This window comes from Astyanax mexicanus, chromosome 5 (assembly GCF_023375975.1).
Source record: "Astyanax mexicanus isolate ESR-SI-001 chromosome 5, AstMex3_surface, whole genome shotgun sequence".
Lineage (NCBI taxonomy): Eukaryota > Metazoa > Chordata > Actinopteri > Characiformes > Acestrorhamphidae > Astyanax > Astyanax mexicanus.
The window spans coordinates 4,935,362-4,959,990 of record NC_064412.1 but is presented as its reverse complement, the minus strand read 5'-3'; the positions used below and the strand labels follow the sequence as shown (position 1 = coordinate 4,959,990).

General features: G+C 36.7%; 2 protein-coding genes across 6 annotated transcripts in view; both read left to right on the top strand.

Annotated features, from left to right (window-relative positions):
- The window catches only part of rps10 (ribosomal protein S10), a 532,411-nt gene that overhangs the window by 230,417 nt on the left and 277,365 nt on the right, over positions 1-24,629 (top strand). The window lies entirely within an intron of this gene.
- The window catches only part of cacna2d2a (calcium channel, voltage-dependent, alpha 2/delta subunit 2a), a 412,063-nt gene continuing 399,440 nt past the window's right edge, over positions 12,007-24,629 (top strand). For all 4 annotated transcript variants that reach the window (XM_049479460.1, XM_049479459.1, XM_049479458.1 and 1 more), the window contains exon 1: positions 12,007-12,719. In XM_049479460.1, the coding sequence (XP_049335417.1) occupies positions 12,598-12,719 (122 nt within the window). In that variant the 5' untranslated portion in view covers positions 12,007-12,597. The remainder of the gene's footprint in view (positions 12,720-24,629) is intronic.

Below are 24,629 nucleotides of genomic sequence, written 5' to 3'. Positions count from 1 at the left end.
ACAATGGAACGGCACTAAAGTTACAAACTGACCAGAGTTTGTTTTAACCAGATCAAATAGTGCTGGTAGGAAAATGCCCTAAAAGTCAGTTACACTTTCCAACTATAGAGGGAGCTCAGGAACAGGAAGTACAGATTTGTGCATTAAAAAAAATAGAAACCTTTTAACAGTGGATAATTATCTGGCCTTTTTTAGAGCAGGCTTCCTGGGCCACTTTTATTTTGGCCGGTGTTCTGGTCTCCACGGTGAAGCAGTAATAAAGGAGGATGGAGGAGCTAAGTGTGCACAGTGCGTCAGCCGGGGTGCTTGTGTTGGCGGGTGACTCATAAAGCTGAAGAAAGTGTGTTATCATTAATGATTAACAGCGGTGGATGTAACATTTCGTGGACCTGTTTTTCCTGTAAAGCGGCTTTGTGACAACCTTTGTTGTAAAAAGCGCTATATAAATAAAATTGAATTGAATTGAATTGAACCTTCTCTTTTTCAATGTTTTTTTTTTATTTTCATTGTTTTACATTGTAGATTCTCACTGAAGCATCAAAACTATGAATGAACACATGTGGAGTTTTATGTAGTTAACAAAAAAAAATGAGCTGAACCTCCACAGTCACCGGACCTGAACCCAATCCAGATTTGAGGTTTGGGGTGAGCTGGAGCACAGAGTGAAGAAGACGAAGGAGCAACAAGTGCTAATAAACACCTCTGGGAACTCCTTCCATCCTTCAAGACTGGTGAATAACTTTTCATTTCAGGTGGCCACCTCTTGAAGCTCATTGAGAGAATGATGCCAAGAGTGTGCAAAGCAGTAATCAGAGCAAAGGGGGGCTATTTTGAAGAAACTAGAATATAAAACATGTATTTTAGTTATTTCACTTTTTTTTATTAAGTACATAAAACTCCACATTTTCATTTATAGTTTTGATGCTTCAGTGAGAATCTACAATGTAAATAGTCATAAAAATAAAGAAAATGCATTGGAAAAGAAAAGGTGTGTCAACTTTTGGCCTGTACTGTATGTATATATAGTGTCAGTCAAAAGTTTGGGCACACATTAATTAATACTAAAGTCATTCAAACTATGTAGAAAACAATATGGAATTATTTAGTAAACAATAAAAAGTGTTAAACAAACCAGAATATGTTTTTTTTATATTTTTGATTCTTTAAAAAGTAGCTCCTCTTGCTTAGATTAGACTAGTTTGCTTAGATTAGATTAGTTTTGTACATCTCTGCTGGATTTTCTCAGTCAGCTTTATGAGGTAGAGTCTCCTGGAATTCAGGCTTTCAGTTAACAGCTGTGCTGAACTCATCAAGAGTTAATTACTTGAATTTCTTGTCTCTTAATAAAGTGTTTGAAAGCATCAGTTAAAGTAAAGTAGTGAAGAGGTTACAGAGTTAAAGGTATACAGTGAATGGTGAATATTTGATTAATGTATATCTAATAACTGTGTAGTTACACATTAACAATCCATATAATAACAATGTAACTATTAGAAAGATACTCAATATAACAGATACATTACAGTTATATAGGTTATTTAATTACAGTTAAAAAAAATTATGAGGAAACTGGCCCTCATCAGGACGGGAAGCTCCAGGAAAGGATGAGCACTTTCTGAATCAGTTTCTCTGACTTTTGCTTTTTATAGGTGGATGTTTGAAAAAAATGAACAATGTTGTTTTATTCTATAAAATACAGACAACATTTCTCCCAAACTACAAATAAAATATCATCATTTAAAGCATTTATTTGCAAATAGGAAATGGCTGAAATAACAAAAAACAGAACTTTCAGACCTCAAATAATGCAAAGAAAACAAGTTCATATTCATAAAGTTTTAAGAGTTCAGAAATCAATATTTGGTGGAATAACCCTGATTTTAAATCACAGTTTTTTATGCATCATGTTCTCCTCATCCACCAGTCTTACACACTGCTTTTGGATAACTTCATGCTGCTTTACTCCTGGTGCCAAAATTCAAGCAGTTCAGTTTGGTTTGATGGCTTGTGATCATCTGTCTTCCTCTCGATTTTATTATAGAGGTTTTCAATTTGGGTAAAATCCAAGAAACCCATCATTTTTAAGTAGTCTGTAGTCTGGATCAATTCAGTATTAATTTATAATAGAAAATATAGATGATATAAATAAAACAAATTAATATTTGTAGATAAATAGATTAGATTGATCATTAAAAGCCAATAATTAATTTTTGCTTGTTTTAAAAAACATATTATTATATTTTAATGGACCGTGTTACTATATTACCCTAGCTAATCCACCTCCGAGCTGTGTGCACTCTGACAGCAGGATTATTAATCAAGCACAGATTAATCTGAATGCTCTGCCAGTGTAATCAGATTGAAACTGTGTGTGTGTGTGTGTGTGATTGTGTGTGTGTGTTTGTGACTGAGTGTGTGTGTTGGCAGCTTGAGAGGATTTTCTGATTTCCAGCCTCCCAATGGAATTTTAAGCCAGCATAAACAAGGTTTGACCAATGACATAATTTTGCATGACTGTCTGTGCAGACTGTGTCAGCTCACCTCACGTCCACATTACTGCAGAGATCTGCACATTTTACTACCTATCTACCTTCACGGCCGGTGAACACCGGAACTCAGAGAATGTGCCGGACCAGTTTAGACTTTATTAGGTCAGTAGTTCTGATCAGACATAAGCACTTATAAGTAGTTGTGACACTTATACAACAGTTATACAACAGGGAACAGCCATTAGATCATCACACCCATCACAAGACATAGTGCTCTCGCTTACACTCAGCCAAGTAAACCTCTGGTGATGATAATATCCTCACGTCCCAATAAAGAAGATGCTTTTGAATCACAGTTTCATCCCTGTTGTCTAATTTCTACTAAATTGGGCTTTCTAGTTTCTTCCAAAAGTATTGAAACAGTGAGGCTGTAACGAAGAGGAGGAGGCAGGATGCAAATGCAAGTCTTCTTTATTCTCCATATTTAAACTAACAAAGAAAATAACACTAGGAAGTAATATAAAGAAAAGGTAACAAAAACAAAACACTATAAAACAGAAGATAAACTAGAAGACTTAAACAAACAAGCAAAACAATCAAACAAAGAAACAAACTAAAGAAAACAAACCAGAACACTGTAGACAAAAACATGGCAGAGATGGCAAGATTCAAACAGAGTAACAGGATGAGGTCAAACAAAAAGCACGACAAAGAACAAAGGAGCACATGGGGTATTTATACACAGGCACACACTAGGGACACCTGTGGAGGTAATAAGGGGGCGGAGTTACAAATGAGACACAAGGTGATAACACTAATAGCTAGGGCGGGGCCAGGGCGGAGACAGGACAACAACAAAACAATGCCATGTGCTCAAAAAAGCACATGGCTGGGGACAGAAGACAGGAAAACAGGGCAGGAGCACAGAAAACCAAAAAAGGGAAAAACACAGGACAGACACAGGGTAAGGTGTGAGGCCAATTCTATTATTTTTGCTGTAGTCTGAAAACCTTTGGATTTGACATTAAACTATAAAAATGGGACGAAATATAAACATTTCAGCTTTTATTTCCAGGTATTAACATCATAATCTGATACACAGTTCAGAAGATTCAGCACCTGCTGTCCTTCTATGAGTAAAAGTATTAGATCATGTGACTGTCAGGTGTGTTTTGATGCCCAGTTGTCTCATTATACACTGATTATTTAAATAATAAACAGTGCTAAATCTCTATGTTTTTTAATTTTGCCTGTGCAGACTTATTTATTGCATTTATAGTTAAAGGATTGAGCAATATAAAAACACAGGATTGTCTACTGGTAAAAAAAACAAACAATTGTGAAGCTTAGAGATAATGTAAAATATTGGTCATAGGCAGTACAACCATTTGGAATATCCTGAAGAAGAAAGTCGTCACTGGTGTACTGAGCAAAATATATATTGAACAGGTAGACGAAGGAAAACAACTAAAAAAGACACTCTAAAACAACTGTTAGTGACAAAAGTTTAGTGATGTCATTGGGTCACCATCTTGATGCAGTTATTACAAGAAAATACTCCAAGAAATAATTCATAGTCCCATGGTTTAGCATCTGGGTCTTCAAGGCAAACTCTTAAGAGGCTGCAGAATGTGGAAGAGCATTGTCTTGTTGGAATAGTATTGCTGCTCTCTTATCTTGTGCTGGAGCTCCACAGCATTTTTATTGAGTTTGATTCTGAAAAGTAAAGAATATTTTACCTTGAGACACAATAAATACACAGCATGGACTGAAAGCGCACTCTTGAGAGGGGTATCTGGTTAATGGTGTTAAATCTTTATGCCCTTCCTTCCCCCTTATTTATTAACCAATAAATAGTTTGCCTGGAAAAGGTAATTACGCATCTAGCCTTGCTGAAACGTTGTGTTCATCTTTAATAATGAGTAGTTACAACATTGTTTCTATAAAAATGGAGCTCCTAAAAGATTATAGCGTCCACCACGACACATAGTACTCTTGTTTACCCTCTTCCAACAAACCTCCGTCCAGAACGCTGCCTTTGAAATGGATCTACTTGCCTTTTCATTTCAAGAAATTCAATTAAATGTTATTACACTGGGAATGACTTGAGTTGAAATGCATAATTAAGCTCAGACTGAAGGCTTTGGTCTTCAAAGGACTTGTTTCTGTTCTTCTAGACAAGTGCAGTCGGTGTTCACTCGCTAATGGTAAACACATTTTCCAATTCACTGTCACCATGACCATGTTTAGAGTTTACTCTGTGGGAGTAAATCGCACAGGCTTTCTCTCTCTCTCTTTCTATCTCTCTCTCGCTCTATCTTTCTCTCTCTCCTTCTCTCTTCAGTGTCTTTTAAGTCATTAGTAGACATTTGTTTTTTTTGAAAACTTAAACGAGAAATTTTTCAACTGAGTGAATGTGTAATTGCACACAACGAGCCTCAAAAAATTCACAATCAATTATGTCATGATTACACATCTTTACACACACACACACACACACACTTCCCCTGTCTCCGTGCTGCACCCAGAATTTAGTTTTTGTCTTTTTATGATGGAAAAGGGAACGTGAGGAAGAGACAGACAGAGAAAGAGAAACAGAGAGACAGTGAGGGAGAGACACAGATAATTAAATAATTTAAAATCTATATGATTATAGATATATATATATATATATATATATATATATTTTTTTTTACCTTTTGTTTATTCACTTCTTGTTTTATTGTTGTTAATTGCAATTCATGCAAATGAAGCTATTTTACATTGAAATTGAAAAGAGAGAGACAAAGAGAGAGAGAGACAGAGAGACAGTGAGGGGGAGAGATAGAGAGAGAGACAGTGAGGAAGAGAGAGAGAGAGAGAGAGAGAGAGAGAGAGAGAGAGAGAGGCAGAATTTTCAGCATATAACACTGTTATTAATATCTTATTCAGTTATCCTTTTTTATTATTTATTTATGTTTTACTTTCATATGTAAGATATGTTTATATATATATATATATTTTTTTTTTTTCTTTGTATGTATTGTATTTTTTTTTTACCTTTTGTATATTAACTTCTTGTTTTATTGCTTTGGCAAAAGTTGTTAATTGCAATTCATGCCAATAAAGCTATTTTACATTAAAATTGAAAAGAGAGAGACAGAGAGAGAGAGACAGTGAGGGAGAGACAGGTAGACATCGAGGGAGAGAAAGAGAGAGACAAAGAGACAGTGAGGGGAAAATATATATATATAGAGAGAGAGAGAGAGAGACAGAGAGAGAGAGAGAGAAAGAGACTGAGAGACAGTAAGGGAGAGAGAGAGAGAGAGAGAGACAGTGAGAGAAAGAGAGAGAGAGATGGAGAAACAGTGAGAAAGAGAGACAGTGGGGGAAAGAGGGAGACAGACAGAGAGGGAGTGAGGGAGAGTGAGACAGTGAGGGAGAGACAGGCAGTGAGAGAGAGAGAGAGAGAGACAGTGAGGGGGAGACAGACAGAGAGAGAGAGACAGTCAGTGAGAGAGAGAGAGAGAGACAGTGAGGGGGAGACAGACAGAGAGAGAGAGAGAGAGACAGTGAGGGAGAGAGGGAGGGAATCAATACTGACTCAAGGGCAGCTGAGAGACATTGGTGTGTAAGACGCAGTGTGTCATCTGTCCTCCACTGATCAGACTAAAAGATAACGCCCACGTGAGACACCCTGAGCAACACTCTCCTCCACACACTCACACAGTGAGAACAGAGACAGACGGACCGTATCAGTACCGTCACACAAGCATACGGTCTACACATGATGCTGTGATAAAATGTGTACTTGTGGAAAATGTGATTGGTTATGTTTGTTTGTTTGTTTGCTTTTGTGCATGTAAAAAATTAAAAAGAAAACTAAAACAGGGTTAAACCTGACAGAGCTCATTTCAGGATTAAGGATGTATCTCCAAATGTCCAGTCCTGGGAGCTGTAGTTTGCCCCCTCATCATCTTATACAAAAAATAAAAGAAAGAAAAAAAATTCAGGAAAGATCTTCTTAGCATTCTTTGCAAAACTAATATTTTTATTTTTTTGCTTCTACATAGTAAATTAATAGCAAAGTGATCCAGACTATAGAGGAACACAAAATAAATCTTCTATAAAATTAAAAGTGTTAAACAAACCAAAATACTCTGTAAAGAAGCATTTAGATGTTCTTATCTGGGGTTAAGTTAACTTGTGGTTTCTGAGGCTGGTGACTCTGATGAACTTATCCTGTACAACAGAGGAAACTGTTGCTCTTCCTTTTCTAGGGCGGTCCTCTCTCTCTCTCTCTCTTTTTTATTATTTAGTTTTCATTTTATCAGAGTACCCAAAATGAACTGGAATTTGAAAGAAAGCGGTGTATTGATGGGGGTTGTGTGCTACTGGAGTATGGTGAACTACTATTTGCCTGGTAATGTGGTGTTTTGGGTTACGCCTATTTTCAAATAAGGTGTAATTTTGTCCCTGATTAACAAATAAATTAATTGGTTAATAAAGGTTTTTAAAAGTCAAAGTCTCTCTTTCTCTCTCTCAGTTCAGTTCAACAGTGCTTTATTGGCATGAATGTAACAATCAACACTCTTGCCAAAGCATAAAACAGAAATAAAAAAATAATAATAATAATAATAATAATAATAATAATAATAATAATAATAATAATAAATTAAAAGAAAGATTACATAAATACAATTACAACAACAGAACGTATACACTTATAATTATTATTAATGATATAATAAATTATAATAAAAGGAAATAAGAGTGTGGAGACTTATAAATGTGTAATAATAAGCAATAAATCATTAATATTAGAAATTAGTTATAATAATTTATATTATGTGGTTTATTATCTCTCCCTCACTGTCTGTCTCTCTCTCTCTCTCTCTCTCTCTCTCTCTACAGTGTTTAGTAAACTTATTGTAAATATTTGTTTTGATTGGAAACTTAAAAGAGCAATCCTTACACTGAGTGAATGTATGATTGCACACAGTGACCCTCAAAAAAAGTTCACAATCAATTATGTCATACAAGTGCATCTCAAAAAATTTGAATATCATTGAAAGGTTACTTTATTCCAGTAATTCAGTCCAAAATGTGAAACTTATATATTAGTCAAAGTCAAAGTCAAAGTGGTTTTTATTGTCATTTCAGCTATATACAGAGTACACAGTGAAACGAAACAACGTTCCTCCAGGGACCATGGTGCACATAAACACAGTGTATACAGAACAATAGTGCAACAGTACAAAAGTGCAGACAGACAATACAACACAATACAGACAAAGAATAATAAATAACAAGACAGTGTGCAAATTTTGCAGTGTGCAAAAAGGACCAGGTGAGGTAGTAATTACTCTATTACACAGTGTGCAATAGAGTCCAGTGAGGTAGTAGGGTTTTTAGTGCTTTCCATTTTCTGGGGTAAGTGGGGTAAGAGTGTGTGTGCATGTACAGAAAAAACATCAGTTCAGTCTCTGCAGTTGAGGAGTCTGATGGCTTGGGGGTAGAAGCTGTTGCAGAATCTGGTCGTGCTGGACCGGATGCTGCGGTACCTTCTTCCCGAAGGCAGGAGGGAGAACAGTTTGTGTGAGGGATGGGTGGGGTCATTCACAATGCTGGTTGCTTTGCGGATGCTGCGGGTGGTGTAAATGTCCGTGATGGAGGGGAGAGAGACGCCGATGATCCTCTCAGCTGTCCTCACGATACGCTGGAGGGTCTTGCGGTCAGAGACGGTGCAGGTCCCAAACCAGGCAGTGATGCAGCTGCTCAGGATGCTGTCAATGGTCCCTCTATAGAAGAGTGTGAGGATGGGTGGAGGGAGACGGGCCTTTCTCAGCTTCCGGAGGAAGTAGAGACACTGCTGGGCTATAGATATATTATATAGGCTATTATATAGATGTATCACACACAGAGTGATCTATTTTAAGTGTTTGTCTTTTATTGTTGATGATTATGAAGCTTACAGCCAATGAAAACCCAAAAAATCATTGTCTCAGAAACTTTTTATATAATAAAAGAACAATTGGTACTTTTGGCAGTGATTCCTGCTGGAAAATGAAATCTACATCTCCATAAAAGGTATGTGGACCAACACCCCCAGATGACATGGCTCTCCAAACCTCCAAACTGTTTTTGTGTTTTCTTGATCTTCCTTTCCTGGGGCGGTCCTGATGAGAGCCAGTTTCATCATAGTGTTTTTGATGGTCTTTCGCCTGCATTTGAGGACACTTTCAAAGTTCTTGAAATGTTCTGGATTGACTGACTTTTATGTATTAAAGTTGAGTAGTTCTTGCCATAATATTGATTATAACATCACTGTATACCTGTAACTCTACCTCTTCACAACTTTAAAACTGATGCTCTCAAACTAATTAGGAGGCAAGAAATGTAAGTAGTTAACTCTTGAAAAGCTCAGCACAGCTGTTAACTGAAAGCCTGAATCCCAGGTGACTCAACCTAATTTATTTCTTCATAGTTTGCATACTTATTAATCTACATTACAAGATTTAAATAATGACAAAACCCTTTGAATTAAAAATTTACAGGACATACAGTATTAGTATTACATGCAGCTAATAGCATATTGAATTTCTATTGATTTGTTCATATTTAGTGAACATGTCTGAATTCAGGCATCAGTCAGTGTGTGGCGAGGCTGTGAATGCCACTGTGTTGAGGTTTGGCAGTAAGTGTGATTTTATAGTCCTCCACACTAACACAGCCCCTAAAGTCTAGCAGTGAAATATCCGGCCAGACTCACCAGCAGACACTTAGGCTTTATCTTCATAATTATATGTCCTCTCTTATCTTGTGTATGTTCAGACTTGGCCCAGACCATCATCATTTTACAGAATATATTTGCTCTGCTTTCACCCTGTGGGGCTTTTAGAGGAGCCAGAAAACATAAAGCGTACAGTTCAGCAGACACTTCCTTCAGGCCTGCTCTTCAATTAACAGTCTAGTACTGCACATGATACAGTTATTAGCAAAGATAGCTCACACTATTAGCTATTAGAACTGCACTGAAAAACCTAAACCTAAAATACTCACCCAAAAATGACAATTACTTTAGTTTCTTGCTAAAAAAAATCCAGCAGCTGGTCATCCAGAAAAGAAAAAGCATATATATATATATATATATATACACAGCTCTGGAAAAAATGAAGAGAGCACTTCAGTTTCTGAATCAGTTTCTCTGATTTTGCTATTTATAGGTTTATGTTTGAGTAAAATGAACATTGTTGTTTTTTTTCTGTAAACTACAGACAACATTTCTCCCAAATTCCAAATAAAAATATTGTCATTTAGAGCATGTATTTGCAGAAAATGAGAAATGGCTGAAATAACTTAAAAGATGCAGAGATTTCAGACCTCAAATAATGCAAAAAAACAAGTTCATATTCATAAAGTTTTAAGAGTTCAGAAATCAATATTTGGTGGAATAACCCTGGTGGTTTTTTTATCACAGTTTTCATGCATCTTGGCATGTTCTCCTCCACCAGTCTTACACACTGCTTTTGGATAACTTTATGCTGCTTTACTCCTGGTGCAAAAATTCAAGCAGTTCAGTTTGGTGGTTTGATGGCTTGTGATCCTTCATCTTCCTCTTGATTATATTTCAGAGGTTTTTAATTTGCTAAAATAAAAAAACACCATTTTTAAATGATCTTTTATTTTTTTCCAGAGCTATGGCCAAATAATTGATACCAAAATAACTAAATTTAAATTAGAATTAGTCATTATAATTGGCCGATTAATCAACCGGCCAATTAATTGGGCCGATTATTGCCATTTTTTTAAAGCTCAGGTTGGGTCGGATCTTTCTCTACCTACTTTTACTCTATTTATTTCCACATACAGTACAAAAACGTATTTGTTTTTCGTAGCTGTTCTGCTTTCTTTCTTCTTGTTGTTAATATTTTGTATATTTGCCTTTTTTGTTATAATTTGTATTTTTTTCCACAACCTACTACATTTTAGGCCTTAGCTTTTGTTTATTTTTATACTGTAAGTAGTTTTGAATCCACTACTTTTATATATTTTTAAGAGCCACTAAACCCTATTTTCTTTCTGAATAGATGAAATGTGTTGTCTAAGTTATGAAACATACCAGTCCTGCTTAAAATTTGTATAAACGTTTCCTAACCTTTTTCCTTTAAGCCTTTCCTACGCCTCTGCAGCACCGTCTTTGCTTCAACTGTGCTATATATACTGTATATATATTGTATATATGCAGATCAGACAATAAATAATACTGCCTCACCTCTGCTGCAGCTCAGCCAATTAGCTCTCCCTCCTGCCCTGACTCTAAACCCATACATCACTCGATGTCCCTCCCAAACTACCCCTCCCATTTTTTTGTACTTTTTTTTGTTGCATTCTTCAAATTTAAGCTGAGGGTGGAGTCAGCAAAGAACAGGGGGTTTAGTTACCCTTTAAATTAAAAGCTTGAGTTGATACCTCAGCTTTTAAAGAAGAATTTAAACCTGAGTAATGAATGGAGATACTTTTGACACATATGTATATTTATTTAAGGCAAGGCAAAGCAAATGTATTTATATAGCGCCTTTCATACACAACAGCCATTCCAAGTGAATTAAATAATAAATAAATAAAATAAGAATAAAACATAACTAATTTATACATGATTAAAACAAAGGGAAGTAAGAGTAAAAAAAATAAAAAATAAAAAGGGTACGTTGCTGATGTTTGGACCTTTAGGTGCGCCCCCTTGTGGTGCATGGGAACAGAGTGTGTCATGGAGAGAGAGTGTGTAAGTGTGTGTGTGTGTGTGTGTGAGTGCCCTGCCCCTAAACCCATACATCACTCGGTGCCACTCCCAAACTACTCCACCCCTTTTTTGCATTTTTCAAAATTCAGCTTTGAGGTTTTGAGGTTGGAGTCAGGCCCAGCCTTGACTCTAAACCCATACATCACTCAGTTCCCCTTCCAAACATTTTTGTTTTGCATTTTTCAAATTTGATTTGAGGATGGAGTCAGCTACAATCAGGGGCTTTAGTTACCCTTTAAGTGAAAAGCTGCAGAAGTATAAAACTGCAGAAGTATTAAACCTAGTATCAAATGTGTTCAAATGTGTGAAAAGTATTCCCATTCTTTACATACAGAGATTTATTTGTCCTTTAAAGATACGTGGCTGATGGTTGGACTTTTGGTGCGCCCCCTCGTGGTGCATGGGAACAGGAGCGAAAAGAGATGGAGTGTGAGTGTGTGTGCCCTGCCCCTAAACCCATACATCACTCGGTGCCACTCCCAAACTACCCCTAGCATTTTTTTCAAATTTGAGCTGAGGTTGGAGCCAGCTAAATTTAGGGGGTTTAGGTACCTTTTAAGTGAAAAGCTTCACTTACAGAAGTGTTTAAAGCTGAGTAATGAATGGGAATGCATTTATTTAAATGTATGTACATTTATTTAAAAAAGAAAATCAGTGAGTTGCCCTTTAAAGGTACGTGGCTGATAGTGGGACTTTTGGCGCGCCCCCTCGTGGCGCATGGGAACAGTAGCGAAAGGAGAGGTCGCAGAAAGACAGAGAGTGTGTTTGTGTGTGTGTGTGTGTGTGTGTGTGTGTGAGAGAGAGAGAGAGAGAGAGAGAGAGAGAGAGAGAGAGAGAGAGAGAGAGAGAGAGAGGCAGGGTAGCAGCAGCAGTAGCAGCAGCAGCGCCAGTGGTGGCAGCAGCGTCACCGCTTCTGTCTTCTCCTCTCCGTGTCTCTCTCGCGCTGCCAGTCTCTCTCTCTCCATCCCTCCTCCTCCTCCTTCTTCTTCTTCACCACCACCACCTCCTCCTCTTCCTCCTCCTCCTCCTCCTCTCCTCCCTCCCTCCTTCCTTCCCCCTCTCTCTCAGTCAGTCAGTTTGAGGTTGAGCTTTAACGCTGCTCGGATCTTCAGCCGCTCGCTGCTCTTCTCCGCCATCGCTCTGCTCGGAGAACCAAGCCGAGAACCTGAGCAGCGCCAACTCTGAAGAACCCACCTGAGAACCCCCCCCCCCCCTGACTTCTTCTTCTTCCTTTTCCTCCTTTCTCTCTCTCTCTTCCTCTCCCTCTGTCTCTCTGTCTCTCTGTGTGATCCTCTCTCTGCCACTTCCTTGCATTTTTAATGGAAAATGGCGATCCGCGCGCCGTCCTCGAGCGTCTTGTGCCTGCTCTGCGCACAGACGGCGCTTCTCTGGCTCGCGCTGTCCTCCTCACCTGCGGATGCCATCCTCCGCTTCCCGCAGCACTACACGTAAGTACCCGGGCGTTGCGCGTAAAGGCGTTACGCGTAGAGGCGTCGCGTGCGTAAAAAGCGCTAAGTTACGCGTAAAGACGCTGCGAGCTCAGCTTACAGCTGCGTTTAAAGGGGTGCGAGCACGCGCACGGTGGACGGCTTTTGCATGCTTAGCTTTGCTTGCTTGCTTGTCTGCTTGGTTGCTTAGTGGTGCTGATGCTGCTGCTATAACACACACATGCATACACACACATATTAGACACACACGCGTCTCGTGCTGCCCTAGTTCTCACTGCTCAGCTGTGCGTTTCAACGTTGGATCAACGCTGATCAACAGTGATGTCATGGTAATATCAACGTTGGATTTGGTGTTGCTTTTGAAAGGTGATTCAACGTTAATATATAAACGTTGTTTCAACGTTGTTTTAAATATAGTTCTCTAAAATTAGAAAATGCTATGGTGAACAGAGTGATTACAATAAACTTACATCACTGCAGTAAATATACAGCGTGTAAAGAAAGTTTACTAATTTAATTACTGAACATCTGATCTCACAAACAGTAAACTAAAACAGTAAAATATATAACCTTAGAACATGAACATGGTGTTAAACAAGGTTCTTACAGGTCCTTAAAAAGTCCTAAAATGTCGTAAATTAAAATCCTGGTAATTAAGGTCTTAATTTGTCTTAAATTTACTAGAAATTTAATGTAGGTATTACATTTTTAGAATGTGCGTTTAATGCCAGTGGGAAAACACAGTGTCCCACGACGAACATCTAATCCAGGGAAAGAACTAATGTTAGCGGAGAGCTAGCTAACATTAGCAGGGAGCAAGCTAGCATACTAACGTTAGCGGCCAGCTAGCTACCTACCTTACCTGTAAGAGAACTAAGGTTAGCGGCGAGCTACCTAACATACTTACCTTACCTTACCTTTTCTCCCGAAGAATTTTTAACTACATTTTGGGGTCTTAAATTATATTATCAAGGTCTTAAAAAGGTCTAAAGCATGAAATTTGGCTTTTAAAATGGTGCAAGAACCCTGTTAAATTAATAAGCAGTTACTGCAAATAGAAGTAAGACACTTTTTCATTCGTTCATCCTAAAAGTTTTTAAAAATTATATGGTGATAAAAAATGCTAACTCAAAATAACGCAAAAGGTAGAGGACATTATGTTGATTTAACTTTAAATTTTCAACCTTTGCACAACCATTTAACATTAAATGCTGTTGATTCAGCATTGGTTAAAGGTTGAAACAACAACAGACATTACTTTAGTCATATTTCATCCCCATTCTGGAGTTGTACAAACGTGGAAATTTTAATGTTGAATCAGCAGAATGTCCTCAACCTTCTGCCACCATATAATTTCTAAAAACAGTTGGCTGGAGGAATGAAACAGTGTTTTACTTTTATTTGCAGTAACTGCTTTTTAATTTAACATCATGTTCATGTTCTATTAGTTTTACAGTTTTAGTTTACTGTTTTGGAGATCAGATGTTCAGTAATCAGATTGGTAGTGGTGGTGGGTAACTTTCTCTATACTCTGTAGATTTACTACAGTGATGTAAGTTTATCAATCTTTTAACCAGAGGATTGTCTAGTTTTAGTGAGCTATGGTTTATTAAAGGTTGGACGTATGATGTTGAAACAACGTTTATATATTAAGGTTGATTCACTTTTTGAAGTCAACACCAAATCCAAAGTTGATTCAACCATAACATGTGATCATCAACGTTGATTCAACATTAGACATTACTTTAGTCACATTTCAACGTTGAAGGTCGGTTGTGTGACAGCTGGGTATGGGCGGATAGATAGATGGATAGATGTGGAGATATATGGATAGATGGATGGATAGATGAATGAATGGGAAGAGGGATATATGCTTTAAAGCAGGTTGGTTTGTTTGTTTAGGGCATACATTAGGGAGGGGGAGGGGGAGGGCCGTTTTACGTAGCCTGCAGGTACCACACACACACACACACACACACACACATGCATATGCATACATACCTTCCCACCCCCCTCAGTTTACCCAAGAGCTCAGGACGCTTTAATTATTGATCAGCCCAAGCACACGAGCACCCGAGCAACCAGGCGAGCGCATGTTCTCGTCCCGTGTTGATACGGGGCATGCGTGGTAGCTACTTTTCTGTTTGTTTTATTGTTTTATTTGGATTGCAATAGCCGCTATTCTTCCTGAGGTCCAAATATAAATCACACGTCATAGTTATATGCACATAACAAAAAAACAAATGTGTTCTATACACATAAATACATTTACAATACAATAAGCAATTAAAACACAATATGTTGTTGTATACTACAGTAGATGTACACAAATTCATACACAATACGTTATACGTTTAAAGAAAATAATTGGTATGACTGCTAATTACTATTTTAAATCCATCCCTTATAGTCCATATTCTGCATGTGGAAAGATAATGTGTTTTTATTAGTTTCTGAACCTTGTTTTGCTGTTAATGCTGAGTAGTGGATCAGGCAAGCACTCTTTAACCCTTTGAACCCTAGGCTGTTTTGGTACACAGTAATTATATCAGACAGACACATGCCCTGATCTCTTTTACTCCAGAAGACATACGGCTGCTCAAAAATATAATCATTTAAAATGTAAAAGGAAGCAGAATTGTTATATTTTCCTGGAACTGGTCATGTTTTGGTCCAAAATTTTACCAAGCGCCTGATTTTGTTTTGTTTTTTTTTTTTACTTATTTTTGAATATAGACTTCACATATATTCACACCTAACATATATATTTAAAAAATGGTTAGACTAAAATGTTTATGAGTTAAAAGCATAAGAATATTGATGATTCATTACATGGCTTATTACTTTGACAGGATACGTCTAGGATACATGTAGATTACTTAAAAAACCTGACACTCAGACAAGTCTATGCCTTTCAGTATTTTAATCAGGACACACAAAGAAAACTAACTATATACAAAAATGTCATTTTTTTGTCTAAATAAATGAATTTTTTTAGTGCAAAATAACTACTGAGTAAAAATGTGCGAGTAATATAAAAACTATATAAAGTAGTGCGCACACCATTCCGAGCTTTAGTTTGAGTAAAGCAGGTAGTTTCACACTTTTTCTGTGGACACTTTTGAGTCTTTATTTACTGATATTATTTGGTTTGAAACATCATATAAATATGTTTGAAGCACTAAAGGTAAATAATATTGGTTGGGGAAGGAGATTTTTCACTTTTTCAGGTGTTTTTCCTCGATGGGTTTCTTGTAGATTTAGCTTTACTGCACTGGGATGTCATCGCTATTTTTACAAAGAGTAAGCTCCGCCCTTTCTAACCATATATGGATTATGTTTATGTGTGAAGGGATTCCTGAGTAATAAAGCTGAAAAAACATCCGACTGTAGGATTCTAAGGGTTAATGGCTCTTGGTAGTTTAAATTATTTTTTTGTTGAGTATCTCGTAGTATTAGTTTCTTTCTCTGTTTTTTTTTGTAATTGATAATAAAGGCCCACTGGATATTTTAGATCATTAGTGTTCTGTATGAGTCCCCAAGGTTTGTTCTAAACCTTAATCTTCAACCTTCAACCACTTCACCTCCTTATGCATTTTATTTATGTACAGGGGTTGGACAATGAAACTGAAACACCTGTCATTTTAGTGTGGGAGGTTTCATGGCTAAATTGGAGCAGCCTGGTGTTCAATCTTTATTAATTGCACATTGCACCAGTAAGAGCAGAGTGTGAAGGTTAAATTAGCAGGGTAAGAGCACAGTTCTGCTCTAAATATTGCAATGCACACAACATTATGGGTGACAAACCAGAGTTCAAAAGAGGACAAATTGTTTGTGCACGTCTTGCTGGAGCATCTGTGACCAAGACAGCAAGTCTTTGTGATGCATCAAGAGCCACGGTATCCAGGGTAATGTCAGCATACCACCAAGAAGGACCAACCACATCCAACAGGATTAACTGTGGACGCTGTAAGAGGAAGCTGTCTGAAAGGGATGTTCGGATGCTAACCCGGATTGTATCCAGAAAACATAAACCCACAGCTGATCAAATCACGCAGAATTCAATGTGCACCTCAACTCTCCTGTTTCCACCAGAACTGTCCGTCACCACAATCAATTATTGTGGTCTAAATCCAGGTGTTTCAGTTTCATTGTCCAGCCTCTGTATGTTCTTTGTGTTTGGTATCAAGAGGAAAAAAGTAAAAGCTGACGCAGGTTGTCTTTCTCTTGACCACCCTGACCCCTCCCTCAAAGAGTGGCCAGTCTAAAGAGTGGAGGTGGAGGTGGGGGAACATATGGGGGGTCTGGGGGGGTGTGGGTCTGGGTTTAGGCTCAGGAGGGGGTGCATTGTCTCTGTAATTAAAGCTGCATGAAGCTGCTGTTGATTCCTCCTGAGCTGCACCTGTTGGAGTGACCTTTCAGCTCTTTCAGCTCAGTTTCTGATCACTGATCACTTATCTCTACTTTACTGGAGTAATTATTACTTCTTACACAATTTTCACAGAATTATCTGAACTTTCTACTACTTCAATTTTAATATATATACACGTATATATATATATATATATATATATATATATATATATATATATATATATATATATATATATGTATATATATATGTATATATATATACGTATATATATATACATATATATATACGTATATATATATATATATATATATATATATATATAAAATAGCCTCATTACTCCTATTTCATTTCAGCTTGTTTATATAAGAAAATAAATAAATAAAATAAGTGCTCTAGGAACATGTTTTCTTTTAGCTAGGGAGGTATTGCATTCTGAAAGTTTTCATTGTTGTTTAATACAACATTTAGTCGGTCAGGTTTTCTGGACAGTTCCAGTTTATTCATTATTCTTGCAACTTTTCACAGTTTATAAATTATTATATATATTAAATAATGATTACCTTATATTACTATGAACATTTCAATAATATGTGTGTTTGTATAACTAGTAACATTATTTGGGGAAACATTAATTAAGTTATGAGACAAACCATGGCATCAGAATTATGTCAAATGCTTTCAAAAACATTCCTTGAATGTTATATTTGACCTTCCTGGAACTTTTTAAAGATGTTGCTGAACATTCTTTAAATGTTCTCTCTTAGCTGGAGAGTTATAGCTGAGGCTCAGACCTAAATATCCTGTAAATGTTACACACTTTATACATTTACATTATAGGTCCTAAGGAGCCAGATTAACCTAATCTGAAAGAAAATTCAGATTAAGATTTTCAGGAGCTTTAAAGGCATCTGAATTGAAAGTCGAGAAGATAAAGGTGATGGTCCTCCTGTGCTGCTGTCCTTTTAAGCTTTTGAATGATATTCCCCTAAGAGGAGCGGCATAAAGATTTTCTATCATTGTGGAAGCAGCTGATGTATTGTGTGTGTATGTGTGTGTGTGTGTGTGTGTGTTTTCTGCTGGCTGTTCTGAGGCCTGCTTTCAGCTCAGATTACACAACTCTTTGATCGCCAGGTCCTTCCTCTCTTAAACAAAGCCGGATCGTATGCCAGGCTCTGCCGTTATTGACGTTTGGGTTTATTTACAGGACTTGTTGTGGGAAGAAAAACGCAGACGTGCCGCGTTCAGTCCACAACACTTAGCGTCTGTGAGGAAGAGCGTATCCAGTCTCTCAGTCGCTACGCGGTGAACAATGGTGAAGGAGCGTTTTTTTTTTTTTTTTTCGTCCTCATTTGGGCCGCAGAGAAAATGAAGATGGGTGGCTCCCCCGTTGTTCTGTAAATGTCAAAGCCTTGGTATAAAAATCCCTTTGATGTAGGGCAGGCTTTGAGATACAGGCTTATCTTTTCGACAGGGCGCGTGTAGGTCAGACCGAATTCTCTCCTCTGAGAACATTTAAGGCCGTTTTGTGCTACAACTCCGCGGCGTGCTGAGTCGAGGCGGGGTCCGGGAGGGTCGGAGCCGGTGGCAGTCAGCAGGGGTCACACGTGGCAGCTGCTGGTTAATGACTCAGCAGTTAAATATTTCAACAGGCCCGGAGATCAACGCTCCAATGATGCCATTCAAGTGTCCGAGCTGCTGGATATATTTATATTCATATTTACATTTACATTTACATTTAAAGGTATTTAGCAGACCTATTTAGCCCTTATCCAGAGCGACTTACAACAACAGCGCTTCATTATTTACTTCAAAATATTCAGAGCTATGTTTGTAGAGACTAGGGCTGCAGCTATTGATTATTTTAGTAATCGAGTACTCTACTGAAAAATCGATTCGATTAATCGTTTAATCGAGTAATCGGATAAAACATATTTGCTTCTCTAAAAAGCAATTCAAAATATACAAGAGAAAACAAGAAAATTCACTTAATGAGGAATGATCAATTGGTTTATTTTTTAATTCACAACATACATTTCCAAATTGCAAATAGAAATAAATAAAAACACATTTTTTTCACATAATTCGCTGTAATAATTAAAAATGTATTAAATTAATTTTTTTCAACTTAGAGTTTAGATTTTATGTAAGTATCAAAAATATACGGCATTGGCTTTATGTTGTGCATCTTAGCTTCTCAACAGCAGAGACGTTGCCAGTTAAGCCAGTGTTGGATAAACCTGCTGCATTATTTTACCACCAGTTCAGTGGATTCTCCTTCTTGGACAGAGGATCTTTTCGGAAATATATCAAAACCTGTGAAATAATTGTGACAAAAAAAATCTTAAAAATGTTGTTTTTGGTTTATTTATGTTTATTACTACTCAGTTCTGATTAATTGACGCCACTAAGTCACTAAATGACATTACAAAAAGTTCATGGCCGTGCATTCTGGCCAAAGTAACTTTAGCTCAGCTAAGTATTTATTGTTTATATTCTGAACTCCACAGCGCTGTGATCACTGTTTACATAAAGCCTTCTTTATATATTTGCATGAATAATTGATGAAATTACTGTAGAAACGATAGAGATGATAGAAGGTAAGTAGCACGATAGACACTTTTCTATCGTCCCCACGATATTTATCGTTTTATACAACAGTTAGTTCCGACCTCACAATCTGATTGGTTGAGAAGTGTTCTAGCCGTGCTGATATATGTGATAACATCACAGCCTTCTCACACTAAACCTGTATCACTCCACCGACGCGTTGGCGAGTAATGGCGTATATACACAGTACACCCGCAGCAGCGTTAGCTTAGCACAGGCTAGCGCTCAGCCTCAGCACGCTCGCCCGCAGCGCTGACTCGTCTTTCGTGGAAAAAAGGGAAAGAAAATCGCTCGGCTAATGCTGTCTGACAGCCAGAACGCTAACCAGCCAGGCTAGGCTAAGCTAAGCTAATGCTGAGCTAAAGCAAGCTACGCTAACCTAACCACAGTCCAGCCGGCTAGCTAAAACCAACACCACCCAGCAAAACAAGCAGAAATGCTTAATAAATGCGCAGCGTTCACCTGAAGACGACTCCACGGAGCAGGAGAGGAGAGTATTAGCGTTATTTCACACTCCTAACGTTACCATCTTCACGTATTCCCAAATTTGATTTCAAGCTAACGTTCGTGGTGTTAGTCTGTATGAACCATACACTGTTTTGTAGTTAAGTTTCAGTTCTGTTACAGTTGTGGTGGAACTACTTTTTGGCGGAAGGCAAAGTCCATATTAAAGCATATTTAAACTGAATTTCTTAAAGTTCTTTGATTTATTTTCTTTATTCTTTTTGTAAGAAAAACCGTTGTATAAAAGCAAAAGAACACTTGAGGTCGCGTGTTATCACGAATATCACATTCGTGATAACACACTCCCTCTCGCGTTCTATTGCTTAAATATCACACAGCACTACTTTAAGTGGTTGAAAAGATTTGTTGTGTTGCCATCCGAGGTGAAAACGACCTCTGTCTACCTAACAAGTTGAGGATAATCGAGTAAAACTCCAAGTAACACTAGATACAGTCGGCCGCGTGCAGCCGGTGAGGTTTTTCTACATTATCAGGATGTTTGGTAATGAGTATGGCTTGCACTTAGCGCTGTCTCTCCTGTGTGATCATTCATGCCGATAAGCCTCTCTGATGGTGATGCATCAGGCTGCTGCTGACCCGTGGGATTCAGCGTTTGAAAGGGATGGAAGAGCTTATCTGAAGTAAACATTTGATTCGCTGGGAGTTCTGCTCTCCGAGGTGCTGAAAGTACAGCGAGTGACGGACACTGGTGAAAACGGTTCCGTCTCTGTCTGCTGTGCTGAAGCCGACTCTATTTCTAAATGTCTGAATGTTTGTAGCCCAAAATCACATCTCTTTAGAATAGCATGGATTTTATCAGTGCTTAAAAAAACACAGTAAAACAATGAGCAACACATTAAATTAGAGAAAGTGTAATTAGTGTCATTCAACTGGATAAAGGGAAGCATATTTTGAATAAGTGGAGCTATGTATTATAGCTTAATATTGGGAGTTGATCCACGCCCTCACTCCTCCCACTTTCTTCCCTTTTTAAACCGTCACTTCCTCTCTACCTGCTCATTGAACAAACCTCGCACCCACCTCCTCCCCATCTTCCTGCTTCTTTAATTTTATTCTTTTTCCTCGTGTTTCTCTTCATGAGAGGGGGGGGCTTCGGCTTCACGCTTTACAGTGAAGCTGCCCCGATCTCCACCCCAAATACTCTGAGTTCGCTCCCCCTCTTTTCTTCTTCTTCTCTGCCCAGTCAAGGGTGTGGGTCAATACTAGCAAAGTAGTATTTAATATGTTTTTTCAGTTTATTTAACCTTTATTTAACCAGGAAGAACCTTGAGATCAAAATCTCTTTTTCGAGGGAGACCTGGCCAAGACCAAGTGTTTACATAAAAAAATAAAAAATACAGACAAAGAATACATTTAAGAGTAGCAATTGCATGTTTCCATCACAGAATTATATACTTTTTCAAGAATATGCAAATACTAATGTATTTTGTCTAAAAAATTGTGTAAAAATAGAATAATAGGTATTGTGTATAGTGGAAATTTATTTAAATATCATGCTATGATATTCAGTTTCAGGCATTTTAGGCTTGGCTGCACTGATTTGCACTGCCTCGCTCTGCCTCCAGCTTTTTCCAGTTATGTCACATTTTGAATAAGTAGTATTTAATACGTTTTTTTTTTTTTTCATTTTATTTAACCTTTATTTAACCAGGAAGTCCCTTGAGATCAAAATCTCTTTTTCGAGGAAGACCTGGCCAAGACGGCAAACCATTTCCAGTTACAGAAAATCAAGTGTTTACATAAAATAAAAATAAATACAGACAAAGAATACATTTAAGAGTAGCAATTGCATGTTTCCATTACAGAATTATATACAGTACGTTTTCAAGAATATGCCAATACCAATGTATTTTGTCTGAAAATTTGTGTAAAAATAGAATAATAGGTATTGTGTATAGTGGAAATTCCTTTAAATATCATGCTATTATATTCAGTTTCAGGCACTTCAGGCTTGGCTGCACTGATTTGCACTGCCTCGCTCTGCCTCCAGCTTTTTCCAGTTATGTCACGTGAATACAGTCTGAATTAAAAATTAAAAATACCATTATATGTGTATATCAGACCTCATATTTATATCTCATATATATATATATATAGTGGAGTAAGACCACTTAAAAATGTTGAGTTTCTTTGATTTAACCAAATTGAAAACCTCTGGAATATAATCAAGAGGAAGATGGATGATCACAAGCCATCAAACCAAACTGAACTGCTTGAATTTTTGCACCAGGAGTAAAGCAGCATAAAGTTATCCAAAAGCAGTGTGTAAGACTGGTGGAGGAGAACATGATGCCAAGATGCATGAAAACTGTAATTAAAAACCAACCAGGGTTATTCCACCAAATATTTATTTCTGAACTCTTAAAAATGTATGAATATGAACTTGTTTTCTTTGCATGGTTTGAGGTCTGAACGCTCTTTTTGGATATTTTTGGTTATTTCAGATATTTCTCATTTTCTGCAAAAAATGCTTTAATTGACAATATTTTTATGTGGAATTTGGGACAAATGTTGTCTGTAGTTTATAGAACAAAACAAAAATGTTCATTTTACTCAAACATAAACCTATAAATAGCAAAATCAGAGAAACTGATTCAGAAACTGAAGTGGTCTCTTTGTGGTCATTTTTTTCCAGAGCTGTATATAAATATTGTAATACTACTAGAACCTTACCTAATTTTGTGGTACCTAACTAGTGGTACCAGTGGCACTAGTGGTATGTAGACCTGTCCTCAGACTGGCTGGCTGAGACCGGAGTCTGCTGTACATTGTAATGGAGACAGTGTTATCCTCTTTACTGTTTTTATACAGTTTAAATCCCAGTAATCCTGTTGATATTAAAAAGAATATCTCTTTTCAGTTCAGTACAGTGCTGATCTGCACAGGAGCATGTCAGGCTTGTGCGCTGGGTGTTTTCGCCAGACGCCAGGTGCTCTGAAATCCCCCCTGCCTCAAAGCTGCCACTTTCTGTTTACGCTGAAATAGAGACGATGAAAACCAACATAATGGACTTTGGAGTGGCTCTCCCTCCAGACTGTCAGTCATGTATTGATGTCCTGCTTGTGTGTACAGGCCTTCTCACTCTCAGGACATGGAATAGAATCAGATGCTGCGCTAATCGCAGTAAAGCAGGTCTGAGATGACACTGTGACGAATGATGTCACTGACGAAAATGAAAAGATGATAATATAACAAAACATTGCCGTCAAATTTCATTATTGATTAGTTGTATTGCTGAGTATAGGGCTTGAGTCACTTTATAGAAACATCTAATGATAATAATAATAATAATAATAATAATAATAATAATAATAATAATAATAATAATAATAATAATAATCAATCAATCAACCTTTATTTTCACTCTGGAAAGACACAGAGGGTGACCCTCATTTACAATGTTGCCGAGCATTTATAACATCAGAGGGACTGAACACATTTAATAATAAATTAGAAATAATAAGAAATAAAATAGTAAAAAAAATAAAATAAAATAAATAAATCAATAAAAGAGGTACTAATTTTAAATCAACATTTAATAAAAATATATATGTAAAAAATAAAATTCTAAAATACTTAAAAAAACTAATCTGACACATAAAAAGTAAAATCAAAATAAAATATAAAATAAGTAAATAGATAATAGTAAAATTAAAATAAAATGTTAAAAATGATAAGAAGTGATTAAATAATTAATAGAACTAAGAACAAGAATGAAAATTGTACATTAAAACATTAAAATAAAAAATAAATAAATAAATAAAAATAAAAGTAATAATAAATAAACAAAAATGAATGCTTTCTGATGGTGATTAGAAACTAAAAGTTTAAAATGATTAATAATAATAATAATAATAATAATAATAATAATAATAATAATAATAATAATAATAATAATAATAATAATAATAATATGCTGGAAAAGCCAACCTACATTTTTGCAACAATTAAAGGGCAGCATATTTTGATTAACCCTCCTGCTATCCGCAAAATTAGTAACACACCTTATTCCTTGGATTCATATGATCCCAGCAATTTAAACTTCCCAAAAAAATGTTATAATTACACATAGTTAAACATGTTAGCAAAGTTTACTCCCCAGATTGTTGTTATTTGACAAATTATCAGTAGTCCTGGGATTATACATGTTTTATTAGTGTTATAAGTATATAAGTATTGTGGTGTTAAGTCAGGGCCTGAAGTGAAGGAACTATTAGAGAAAGATTGTAAAACTGAATGTTTATTACCATACAAATATGGTATAGTATAATGTAAAATATTGATATTTCTTATGTGTTATGCCAATAAAACAGCCTTAATAAAATAGACATTTAAGTTGAACTCATTTTGTTTTTTACTTATTGTCTACATTAAATTAAGAAAACACAATAAATATGAATCTC